Source organism: Wolffia australiana, chromosome 20 (assembly GCF_029677425.1).
Source record: "Wolffia australiana isolate 7733 chromosome 20, ASM2967742v1".
NCBI lineage: Eukaryota > Viridiplantae > Streptophyta > Magnoliopsida > Alismatales > Araceae > Wolffia > Wolffia australiana.
The window spans coordinates 1,246,842-1,260,243 of NC_135854.1; the positions used below are offsets into that span (position 1 = coordinate 1,246,842).

Sequence of the window (13,402 nt, forward strand, 5' to 3'; positions counted from 1 at the left end):
ATGGCTTCAGTGAGACAAGAAACTCTAAATTAAGAGAAGGACCATACTCAAATAAGATATCAATACGTTTTATTTAACATATATATAAATTCACTAAAAACTATGTTTTATTAATCAGATGAATTAAATAAAATAAAATGAAAAATGTACTAGAAGAAAATTCTAAATCATAGTTGAATGATGAAATAGTATTAGTGAGTTATGAAAGATCCATGTCCCCACTCTAGCTAAAATAAAAAGGTATGCCTGCGCGTAGCAGACCTAAAAAGCCTAAGCCTAATGCGCTATGAAAAGAACAAGTTATGTAAAACATATGAAAAAGACAATGTGAACATGCACATATGCACATTAAATGAAACTATGGTTCATTGAATATATTACATCAACAACCCATCAAAATAAAATGTAGGACATACAATAACCCTTCATGTCCAAAGGTTTGTTAAGAAATCTATAAATCATTACCCAATAAAGGGGTAGGAGGAGTTTTGTAAATCTGGCCATTTGACGGGGTGATAATGCACGTTTATAGAAGACTCATCGAAAGGGATATGGGTATAGAAACAACACACACATACACACACACAAACATATATGTCTCTGGAGTTTTAATTTTTTTCTAAATAGGAAATCCATGGAGTAAATTAAAACAAGTCAAAACTATTTTAAATAAATTAAATACATATTTATTTTTTTATACAAATTTTAATAATTAAATGTGAATTTTTAGGAATTTTGGAAAATTTTTAGGGCAAGAAATAAGTTTTAACATTAAAGAAAATCTTCGGCTGCAATTTGTGGGATGCGGTGCTTCACTGATGGATAACCCAAAATGTGTCATGTAATTAAACTTATTTTAAAGTCATTTTGGGATAATGTCATGTGTATGTTCCCCAATTTTATGAAATATTACATTTCATGCACTAAATAGAGCAAATGATAAAAAATTACATTTTAATGTCATTTTATACATGTTTAATATACTCAAGAATTTCTTAGCAAAAATATGTTTAAGACATTGTAATTTTTAATGCTCTATCTAGTATTTCAGTTTATATTTTTTGGTAGAGAAGTCGAAGTAAAAAAAAAGAATCATTGAAGGAGAAAAAAAGAAGAATAATAAAAAGGTAAATAAAAATCAAAAGAGGGGTTAATGGGCTGGTTAAGGAGCTGACCAGGCGCACCAGCGTTCAAGCCAGCCCAAAGTAGGCTAGTACGCAGGGCTCTCAAGCCCGCCCGCTACTAGCAAGGGGCAGCGCGCCTGGCAGGCAAGCCCATGCCGGCCACGCAAGGGGTACACATGCCCACAAAGAGGCCCACAACAAGGATCGCATGCTTAGAAGAGAGTTATGACTTTGATTTTGGTTCACTTAATCGTTCACGCCAACATTTATATGGGGCGTCGCGTATTACAAAAATTCAATATGGGATTTACATCACATGGTCTATTTTAGAATTGCAGCGGTCCGGTCTGATGAACGACAAAGGGATCACGACCCAACAGGCCGCGATCTATCGAAATTATAAAATAAAAAGAGACCGGGCTTCGAGCCAGCCTGGCCCAAAGCCTGTGTCATTTCGGGCCTTTTTAAGTAAGAGGACTAGATCTTAGCCATCTGGTCTTCTTAAAGAAGATCTGATGGCGAGATTGGCCTCTTTTTATCTAAATATTTTGTTTATCTTTTTTCAAGGACTCCTATTGGCTGGCGAGAATGACGTGGATGAGGGACCCTTCGGCGGACAAATCAGAAGACAGGGAAGCTGGCATGGGTGGCTGATGGGGTAAGAGCGGGGGTACACCACTTAATTTGGGTCCACGGCTGCAATTTAATTGCAGCCATTGGTCCACGATGAGCCCCATTGAACGTCCAGGGCCAATTCGGTCCAACTCTGCCCGTGGCCGACGACACCAAAGGCCGGGCGGTGGCTGTTGGCCTGCGGGGGGGCCGCCAGGCCATCCAACGGCTTGGGAGGACCCCCAAGGCCCTCCCCCTCCATCGAACGGCCTGGGAGGTCCCTCCTAGACCAATAAAGGGACTCGAAGGACTCCATTTCAAGCATCTTTTGACTGAGGTTCATAGAGATGGCGGAAGACCCTTCTGAGGCTGAAGGAGCAAGAGGAGGGGTATGGAAACTCTCCTTCGGCTCCTAGAGCTTTAGAAGGTGCCAGAGGAGGCTGAAGAAGACGAAGACTTGCATATCTGCGGTGCAAGGGTAATTCACATACCGAAGCTAGGTTGCGGCGTCGGCACCGCCAACCCCTTACCTTTGATTCAGGGTGAGTTGGTAAGTTTCTTTTTCTTCATCTAGATGAAAACACATTACATTGTGTTAGTTTTAGTACTTTTAGTTTAATTGTTGATTCAATCTGTTTCGATAAAAAATTATCACCGCAATTTGGTTTGGACATTTCATCAAACACCTCGCGTGTTCGATGAACATTATTTGTATTATCAAATTTTGATTTTATCAAATTTAGAAAAAATATAAAAAATTACGCATTCCCCTATATTCCGTCTTCTATTGAGCATCCTGTAGAACACCTCATGGGCGTTCAACAGAAAGAACCTCTTATACTTGGTTTTCTCTTATAAAATCTGTATAAAATGTACAAAAAACTTAATCTTAATTAAATAATACACATCTCTCTTTAGTTTTTTACTTCCTATCAGGCATTCCTCTCAGGTGTTCAACTAAATTGACCCATTAGTTCATTTTATCTACTATGAAAAATATATAATCATATAAAAAACATATTAAGATACCTATACTAATTCAATGGAGTATTCTATACCTATAATTCTTTTTATATGACTATAAGTACTTATTAATTTCTATTACTCCCTCTTTACTCCTTAATATTTATCTATACTTATACTTACTAAGTATATTATAGTTAAATAATTACTTAATACTCTCTCTCTTTACCTATCTTCTTAGTATATATAAATATTACTCTGACCCTTTCATTCTCTCTTAATATATCTATCTAGCTACTTAGTCATATTATAATTAGATAATTACTAAGACTTTCCCTATCTATCTAACTTCTTCTTCTTCTAATTTACTCTTCTTAAACAACTAAGTCTTATCAAATACTTACCTATATTTTCACTAACTATATTACTATCATTCTTAAATATAATATCTAATATCCCAATTATTCTTAGTATATCTAGTACATATAAACTCAGATATTTTCTCTTCTCTGTTTCTCTTATTACTCTATTAATCTATCTACTTACTACGACTTATTTCTTCTTTAATACTATTATTATATCTTAATAAATATCAACTCATTTATTGAATATATACCTAAAGCCCTATGGAGATGACCTTACTCACTCCATACATTTGTATAAGTTTCTATATTGTATCAAATTTATTTGATTTTAGGCAAATTAATTTTACAACTACAAACTAAAATTAACACACAATTTGCCTCCGTCACTGAGCGGGTAGGTAGTTTGAAAAACGTGTTAACATTTGCTACATGAGGATTTTTTTAGTACTATGTGATGCGTTGGAAAGCTTGAATCAATGCTATCCACTGGAATTTTTATCTAAATAAAAATGTAAGAAAATCCAAATAAACATTCAGGAGATCATACGAACCTTGTTGTCAGTTCCCCCAAGGGCCAAGTGGTGCTATTTCTTTAAGACTCTTGATCACTCTTGAACTATCTCTCCCACACACTTGTAAAAAAAGATTGGATCTAAGAAATCTGATGCACTAGGTCTCCAACAACAAGTTGGGAACATAAATCCCATTTGAGATACAGAGAGAGGGGAGAAGAGAATAGGTAGAAGTGCCCTAACTTTCCCATCCACTGGATTTAATTCCAAGGGTTTGGCGGGCTGGGATTTATTTATTTCCAGCCTGAAACCATGTTCCCTTCTTTCCAGATTTGAAAACAGGTCTTTCAAATTCAAATTGTGGGTTGGTTCCCCAATTCTTGCCTTTAGCTGACCGGGTCCCTAGGGATGTTTGAATGAGCTTCTATAGTGGGCTTCTTGTGTATTGGACCTCTTATTATTTTTATATGGCTTAGGTTTATACTTTATTCCCATTTATATCTGTAATTCACCGTTGCATTTACCTAAGTCATATTTTTGAAATAAAAGTTAAAGGTGTGATAAATCCACTTAATTTTAAGGAGTCAAGTGGGCGAGTCTGAAAATTCAATAAAATATATAAAATATAGCTTAGGAAAATAAATCATAAATTTTTTATTTTATCCTTAAATGGTGAATAAATATGTGGTATTAAAGAATATGTGTTAAAAAGAAGTATAAACATGTAATTTTATTGATCTAATTTTATGTTATTAGACAGCAGGTAGTATCCTAATAACTCCAACATTATGGCTATATTTCCTATAAATTATTTCATATGTTATAATATATGCTATCTGATAATATGAGTCGATACAGAAGAATCAATAAGGAGATTTTTGTATTAAAAGCATTATTATTTATTCTAATTCAGATACATAATTTCTTTGTAAAAATATTCTGACTTTAAACATCCATGAGGATTACTCAAAATATGAAGTACAATTATTTTGATGTTGAGATGAGAGCTAATCTTATGTACTGACATTAAACATAATTTATACCCTTTTTAAGAAATTGGTTCCTTACCAACACCATGTGGAAAGATCTTATAACTATAATACTATTAGATGTCATATTTATCTTTTGACCTTAGGTATACAATTTTAATTGAATCTTTTTTTATAATGTGCACACTTCTGTTTCATGTACATCACCCAAATGTCAAAGAAAATGAAAATGAAAATAAAATACATAGGGAGGAATATCCACATTTAATGTAAGGTTAGTTCACTTATCTAGTTTAAAGATGTTTGCCTCACTCGGAATCGTCTCCCTATTTCCACATGATGTTGTAACTTTCATTATTCTCCCTATTAAGTTGAACTCTTAGACACAAAGAAAATCACACCAATATTTTCTATCTATTTTATATAGAAACTCTATCTGAATGAGCATGTAACGGTTAGAGTGCATCAGTATTGGTGTTAAGGTTATTGGGGGCAGTGTGCGACTTACTGGACTGACTATCTAAAGACTTTATTTTTGTTGTACATTTTACACGTAGTACACCCACTTTACTGACATGTGATCAACCTGAATTCGGGGATCAATATGATATCTAAGGCTTCTAGTTTATGCAACAATATATAAATTTCCTAATGGGAAACGATAAGTAAGGGTTGAATCCCCAAGGAGAAAGTATTGAATTAGTGATATAAAAATATTATTATATTTTTTGGATTTTTATCTTTATTTAAGGAGTGTAATTTAAAGAAATCAGAATAGGGAAACATAATTCAAAGTAAATTTAGGAATGTCCGAAAATATTAGTCCTATTTATACTAATTTATTCAGATTTTATAAAATAATTTTGGGATCTTTATGGAAATTTATAACTGGAAATCCTAACCATTTCTAACTAAAATACCTTAACCGATGAGTTTGGGAACTCTGAGTGATGGTTCATGGGGATGGACGATAGTGGAGGATTAAACATATATCCTCGCTATTGCGCCTTAGATGATGACAGATACATGCTGACGAGCTATATAGTGGGGGGACATGATGAAAACTTTATTGTTGCCGGTGACATGGAGGTGGAAGTAGATATTTGTCGATGGGTCATAGAGTTGAAGGTGTAATTCATGATTGTGAAAACCTAGGCTACCAGCATTGATAGCCTAAGAAAATGACAAAGATGTGAGTTGGACAAGGACAAAGATTACACTAACTTTATCATCATTGTGCCTAATGAACCGAGTGGTGTTTTTTTTCTGTATCTTGATCTGAGTGTCATTCCTTCAATCCTTTGCCTTGGAATGCAAAAGGGGACACAAAATGGGTTTTTGAACAAGAAAATCACTCAAATGATACTAATTAAAAATGTAATCCAAGCGTGCCTCTTTTACAATGGTGGGGGTCTATATATTGAGAAAAATGGTGAATAGATAGAGTAGGTAAATATGGAACTAAAGTCAAACCTTCAGTTGAAAACTCTTTATAGATCGCTAGATATTATCCTTTATATTTGGAGCAATCTAAGACATCTCAATTTTGCTTGTCCTTAAACTTGTTTGATGGATCGCTAGTGTAGCATGAACTTATAGGAATTCAGAGTCATAAATAAATTAAAAATATTTAGATAAATTCAAAAGTATATCTTCTTTATGAAATTAACTTCAAAATTCCATTAGAATACAAGAAAATCCACAAAAAACCAAAATAGCATTCTAAAAGTTCCACAAACTGTAGGAAAATTGTAAAGAAATATAAATTTATATTTTTAAAATAATTTCCATAAAAATAAGAGAAAATAAAAAAAAACAGAATATTATTCTAAACTACAATAAATATAAATTTATATTTTCTTACTTATAGAAATATTTTTCTTTCAAAAGTTTAGGTCAAAAAGTATGTTAAAATACCATAAATTACATAAAAATGAAACTTCATTCTAAAATGCAACATATGATTGATGCATTAATAAAATGGATTTTTTTGTTATTTCAATGAGAACAAACAAGTAAATTTCATAAAGTTACTATGAAAATTAACATGTTATTTGTGATTATCAAATAATGGGCACCATAATCATCTCTAGTCCGCTAGAGGTGGCCTTCATGTTCTTCTTATATTGTCCCTCAACTTTAAACAAAAGAAGCCATGCATATGAAGTGTTAAAAAATCAACAACCTATTTAGCATCCATACTCCTTACTACTATTCATACGCCAGGTTTTCAAGAATGTGTGGAATGATCCCTTTTGGTCTGGAGAGATTTTGAGGTCATGAGGAGTGAAGCCTACTTCTCGTTGGGTATGATAATACAAGTTTAAAATGTACTCACTTCACTCATTGAAATGGCGGCCCTCATACCTCTCCAACAAAGATCACACTGTTGTCACAGGCCATGGCTACTTTGTGTTTAGGATCCCACTTACTGCCTGCAACCAGAAAACAGGGAACATATAATTTTCTATTTATATCATGACACTAAATTTTTCATCAGCAATAAATAAAAAATACAAAAAATGGCTGAATGGTGAGAACACCATATTAAGGTTTACTTTATTACTAATTCTGACACTTAAATTCTTATATAATTTTACTATAATATACATGGAACTAAACACATGATATCGGGATGAAAACTGCAGGCAAATTGAACTTGGTTCTAGAATTAATCTAAAATTAATGGAATAATGTTGACATAGTATCCTTAAGTTACCTTTCTAAAGCTTATATTAAACTATGGAATAATGGGTGTATTAGGTTAATTCTATGTCAGGGGCGTGTAAAGACAGAAGAGTGGTATTGAGGAACATGCGCAAATCAATGCCACTCATAAGAATTATTTTTTGAGAAAATGAGGATGAAAAACCTAAAATGATGCTTTGGTGGCACTAACAAGGCCACTTAGCCCATATTGATGGCTGATATCTCTTGATCCGAAAGTAAGATCAATAAGACATTTGGAGGGTAGTTCCATCTTTCTATGATCAAAATATACACAACAAAGGGATGCACCAGATTCTATAAAGATCATGCTAAATTTTGGCTAGATTGTTAGGCCAATTGGAGGGAAGTATGATTGAGATACATCCAGTTTCGTGGTGTAATTCATTCCTTGAATCCTGGAGAAAATCATCCACTTCCAGTGAATCTCCTGGGGTATTTGTGAATATAATGATCTAAGGTGATTTTATTATACCAAATATTTTTGGGATATTACAGTTATTAACTAGACTAGCACATGAACTAATAGGTTAACACACATAAAATTTCTTAGATGTTAGATTATATAATTGAAGTAAAATATTTCTCATGAAAATTACCATTATGGAAAAAGTAGAATATATTCCAATTTGGGAAACACATGGGAAGCCCCTCATCCTCTCACCCTAGTCAACCTCCCTTTCCGATTGACCACAATAGTAAGAATATATTTCTAATATATGATGGTACTTAGTGATTATAAGATGATGAAAGCTAATGTGGCTATGAATTTTTTAAGAATATAAAATATTGACATCTATGCAGCTCGGGATAACATGTTCAAGGAACCAAACAATGGTGTATTCAATTCTGCACAGCGTGAATAACGAACATGTTTACTTTTTGCATTTAAGGTCAAAATTGATTCATGTTATTACACTACTTGAATCAAATTCATATGCTTGTTCATGGAAACAACCCAAAAAGTTCAGTTTAAATCAATGAATCAAAAAATGATTATACAAAAAGCTATAAGCACAATTTTGACCTATTCTTAGGGAAAAATCCACCACTTATTTTTCTTCATGCATCTTGCTAATTTGTCTATCTGATTATGCTACTAGCCTATTATTTTACGTAGTTATGTAAGTGTTTTGTAACAAATAAATTACTGCGAGGTTCCAGTTTACCTTTTTGTAATATGTTTATTTCTACTTGTTCAATTTATACATAATTTGGTGATAACCTTGCTTAACTTCACAGAAGTCAGAAAACTATTATTATTAATGGCTATATATGTATTATGTGTAAATGAAATTAAAAATTGGAATGCTAGGGGCCAAGGATCATTAGTCCCCATAGGGAAATAAGAAAATTGAGGTACATTTTTCAATTCATTTTGTGTATATAAGTATTCTTATTTTTGTCCTAATTATCTGTAAAGTTCTATAGCATAATCTAGTCACAATATAAGGATCTTAACAATATCCAAGATCATAAAAAAAGTTACATTGTTTCAGAAGAAAGCTTTCTTTGCCTACTAAGTCTTTATTTCCATAGGAAATAACCATGTTTGTGTGTACTATTGAGACACAAAGAAAAATGTATTAATCTCACAATGCTCATATTCAAATCCTTGATATGTGTAAGAAACACAAATACTCTTATTTGTTAGCTCTACTGTCCATCACGATCTTAATGTAAGATGATTCAACGGTTTCGTCAGATCAGGACACATCACAGGGAATCAGATGAGGACAATAAGCTAAGTGAGTGATGCAAATTTTAAAATAATGAAGAACACTTGAGTGCCTTCATATAAGATGATAGGACCATGAAGATAACACGAGGGATCTAGGGGCTGGTAGGCTCCCAATGACTCGATTGATCCGTGCGAACACCAACGTAGCGGGGAGGCAATCACAGCCTATATGTGTCCCAACAATCGTGATAATGAACGTAGACCAATACCAAGAATGAGATCCTAATCTCAAAGATGGAAGGAGGCTAGGCCTACACTGGATCCCACAGTAGCGAAAGAGACAGCACTGGAAAAGATAATTAAGCTGAAGGTAAGGGAAGTAGTGAGAGGGCGTGACCTGCGCGAGCAACAACCTGGATTGCACTGCGCCACGTAGGGATATTTGGCGTGATAAGTGTGATGTGGTCAAAGCTGGGTTGACCAGATCGCAGTAGAGGAGTTCTTCGAAGAGGTATGATGTTCCAACGTCCAAATATGTATTGTAGATCCCAATGACTCTGACCGCATGGGTTTTGTTGACGGGAAAATGAAGATTCACACATGGTCAAAATCTAAGTGGAGCCTCGGTTAGAGGGATAACCATCGAGTGTGATTGAATCAGAAGTCTGCCAAGGGAGAATCGAGAGATGGTGTCTTGTCGATCTCAACGAGGGTAGGTATCCTCGGAGTCCGGGTTGCGGGGAAACTTTGACGACTACGATGGTGGAATTTGTCGCTCGCTACAACCGAGCGTCAAGTCCGAATGATATTTCAGGAGTGACCGGCAATTGTGGACGGTTGCAGTTGTGGTTACTTCTGCAACGTTGTTGATGATCATAAAGATACTGAAGCACAACAGCCGAGAACGATGCTCGTCCGATAGGAGGAGTTGAAATGATCCTTGTGTGACTGATAGACACACGTTGACGGCACGGTGCAATGTCTCATGGGCAGCAAAATCAAACTGTTGGCAAGAGGACACGACAAAGATTTGCAACAGCGACGGTGGTTCTCCAATGATAGTATCGTTCTCGCGGGATGAATCAGATGGTAGCGGCGACATCAATCTTCAATCCTCTTCTTACACGAATCTAAGAGCGTGGAGGAGTAACCTCCATGGATGTAGCATCGACTTCAATCTTCAATCCTCTTCTTACACGAATCTAAGAGCGTGGAGGAGTAACCTCCATGGATGTAGCATCGACTTCAATCTTCAATCCTCTTCTTACACGAATCTAAGAGCATGGAAGAGTAACCTCCATGGATGGAGAGGGGAATTCCAACGTGGAAGAAGAAACCAACTTAATTGAAAATCAAAGGAAGTCCCCTTCCATTAGGGTAGGCCACCCCTTTTAAGTAGGGGTGGTTGCCCTAATGGGCCAATTAGGGGAATGGTCCAAAGGTGGCCATTCCCCTAAGGGCCCTAATAAAACAAACATACATAAACATAAAACAGGAAGATAACAGAGCCCAAAACACATGGGTCCATAATTGTTCATAATGACAAAAAACAGAAATAAAAGAATAGCGGGGGCCGGATGTCAAGCCATGTAGTTGATGAATCTTTGTCGGGCTGTTGCGTCGGCTCGGGTTCCACGGCACGGCTGTTGATGAATCTGACATGTGTCTTCTCCATGGTCCTTCATCAGATCTTTGTCAGATTACCCCATATTTCCTCATTTTCTAATTTTATGTTCATATTTGTCATCTCATATTAAGTTCCAACATCTTACCTAGACACCTCATCGTCACCTTTAACCATACTGATCACCACCTAGCCCATTTTTATATCCCACATACTTTCCCCCAATCCTTTCAGACACTTGCTGTCATGAATGCCACTACATGCCATCTTGTTGCAAGCCCACCCCATCGCACGATCCCAATCCAACTTGTACATGCATCACTATGCATCACAAGGTTTTGTTCCAGCCAGCCCATGTCTCTCTTTCGCATGATCCATCAGCCTTCAGGTGCACCATCCGTAACACCTGGTACATTCTTGTAGTACAAACACTTCGTGAAACTCTATCAATTGAAGACCCTTTTGGCATCTCTCCCAAGCTTCCCAATGAATTTCAAATCCACAATAATGAAATAATCATTCCTTGTCTTCTTCAGGATTGACCTGGATTTGTAATTTTGATAAAAAGAAATTTTACTTTTGGCATATGGTCCTTTTGATTTATGTCAACTCATTATGTATAAAAAGGAATATTCTTCTAATTGACGTACACATGAGACGGAAACTATAAACCTTTTCATGGACATGTAATTTTATGTTTCGTCATTTACTACTGATTTAGAATTCGAGAAAAGACCCACAGATATTGGTAGATATTGAAATTCAACCTGTGAACCAAATGGACAATATAGGGCTAATGTATGAGATGCCATGGTGCTAGCCGGCCCCTAACATACGCCTCAATTATCACATTGATGGCCTTTCTGACTAATTTTTTTCTGTCATGCTGTTAATAATCTGGCATGTAAGCCAATACGTCATACTATCAGTCAGAATGGTATGCATTAGATAAGTCTAGAGCTGGTGAGTCTAATAAGGGGTACATTACTAACCATGACCTATCCACCATAGTGCTGAAGAAGTGTACTGAGACGGAATTGCAACAAACAATGAAGATAAAAACATGCGTGCCCTCTTCATTGCTACTAAGTTTAGAGTTTGAAATAAATATTCCAAGAGGATGACAAAGTGAAATTTAAGTCATCCAGTAAATAGGAGAGAATTTCACTGTCATGATAATTTTTATTTTTGGTATCTTAATTTCGAAAAGAAACATTTGGGTAAAAATGAAAATTAAAAATATAAATGTAGAAAGATGATTATTAGTGATCACAAAAGTGTTCAAAATCAATGAGAAAACGAACCTGACACTGAACATGGGTACCTCACAGCTTAAACTCGAAATGTAAATTCTTTTTCTGAATCAATTAGAGAAAACTAATCACTAGGATTTTTAATTAAAAATCAAGAAATTAATGACAAAAGAAAAATACTTAATTGAAGTTTTTATTTGAAATTCATTTAGGATATTTAATACCCATTTGGTTGAGCATCTCTAATACAAAATTTAGGTTCTAATCAAATTACCTATAAATTCCTTTTCGGTCTACTAAGTTTTAAGGGGCACTTTAATTTAAGACGCGTGAAGGGCCTTCAGATTTGGTTTGGGGTAATATAAATTAAGATAGTATAAGATACCTTGTCCACATTATGCATCCCCACAAATGATAATTTTTTCTACTACTAAAATAAACCTCTGCAATAAGACCTATAACCAATCATATTGTCATTGATATTACAGAGCATTCCATACCTTACTTCCATAAAATTGTTTCTCATGATGGGAGGTTTTTTTACCCCGATCCAACATTGATTATGGCACTATGTCTCTTCCCAAGCATCCCAAAAGTAGCACATCAGTGATTTTTGTCGATGCTAAAAGATTGACATTTACTATATCCATCGTAATATCTTCTCCCAACCGGTGGAAGTGTGTCGGGTCTTCATTGGTAAGTCCAGTGACGTTCACAAGGATACCAAAGTTGACATCCTTAACGGTATCTAACAAAACCCTTAGTTCAATGTCGTTGCTGAGATCCATTACAACATTCTTAAGTTTTTCTCCTGAGTTTACCTCCCTCAGCTCAGTTGACACTTGGCTTATCTTCTCAGGGTTTTGGCCAATGAGAACAAGGCCAAGGTTTTTCTCGGTAAACTCCATGGCCATCTCCTTGTCGATGCCATTTGTGGGACCAGTCCAGCTTCTATACTTGGCCTGGTTTTGGAGGGCCGAAAGAAGAGAATGTACAGAAATTTCAAGATGAGGAGGAAGAATCTCAAAGCAGAGGTTGCACCGAGAGATATGTGGAGGAGAATAAAAGGGGACTGGTAGTGCAAGCTTTCAAATGCTGATAGCTCCATTCTCACTTGGATATGGATTGTTGTATCATCATACTTGTATAACTTTCATTCATATGTGAGAAATTAAGTCTCAGGTACATAGACGATTTCAATCGATAAGCATTGTCAATGTTGAACCACTAATTTATCATAATTAATGCTTGAGTTACTTGTACTTACCAACTCCAAGGTAAATAGTAAGCACGCTAATGGTGATAGATATGAAAAGATACAACAGTAGTGTATTGATAAAAAATAATAACAAAGAGCTTAGTTAGTTGCCCTTTGAATAACTTTAAAATACAACAAAAGATATAATACCATATAAATGAGAGCATTGACTCCCCGGTTACTCAAATAAAGGTAAAGCATACATGGTGGCAATGTTGTGCATTCACATGGAAGTGGAGAGCCAAAGGAAACAAAAGTCGTTGAAAATTAAATCTTTGAAAATTGAAGCTGGAG

The 13,402-nt window shown here is 35.3% G+C and overlaps 1 protein-coding gene across 1 annotated transcript; it reads right to left on the reverse strand.

Moving 5' to 3' along the window:
- Positions 1-12,410: 12,410 nt before the first annotated feature.
- Positions 12,411-12,764, reverse strand: LOC144716324 (very-long-chain 3-oxoacyl-CoA reductase 1-like). The gene has a single exon (XM_078591451.1). It carries the CDS (start codon positions 12,762-12,764, stop codon positions 12,411-12,413), a length of 354 nt encoding a protein of 117 aa, XP_078447577.1.
- Between the last annotated feature and the right edge of the window lie 638 nt (positions 12,765-13,402).

Excerpts from the sequence above, each read along its gene's own strand:
- LOC144716324 (XM_078591451.1), bottom strand. The coding sequence starts at position 12,764 with ATGGCCATGGAGTTTACCGAGAAAAACCTTGGCCTTGTTCTCATTGGC.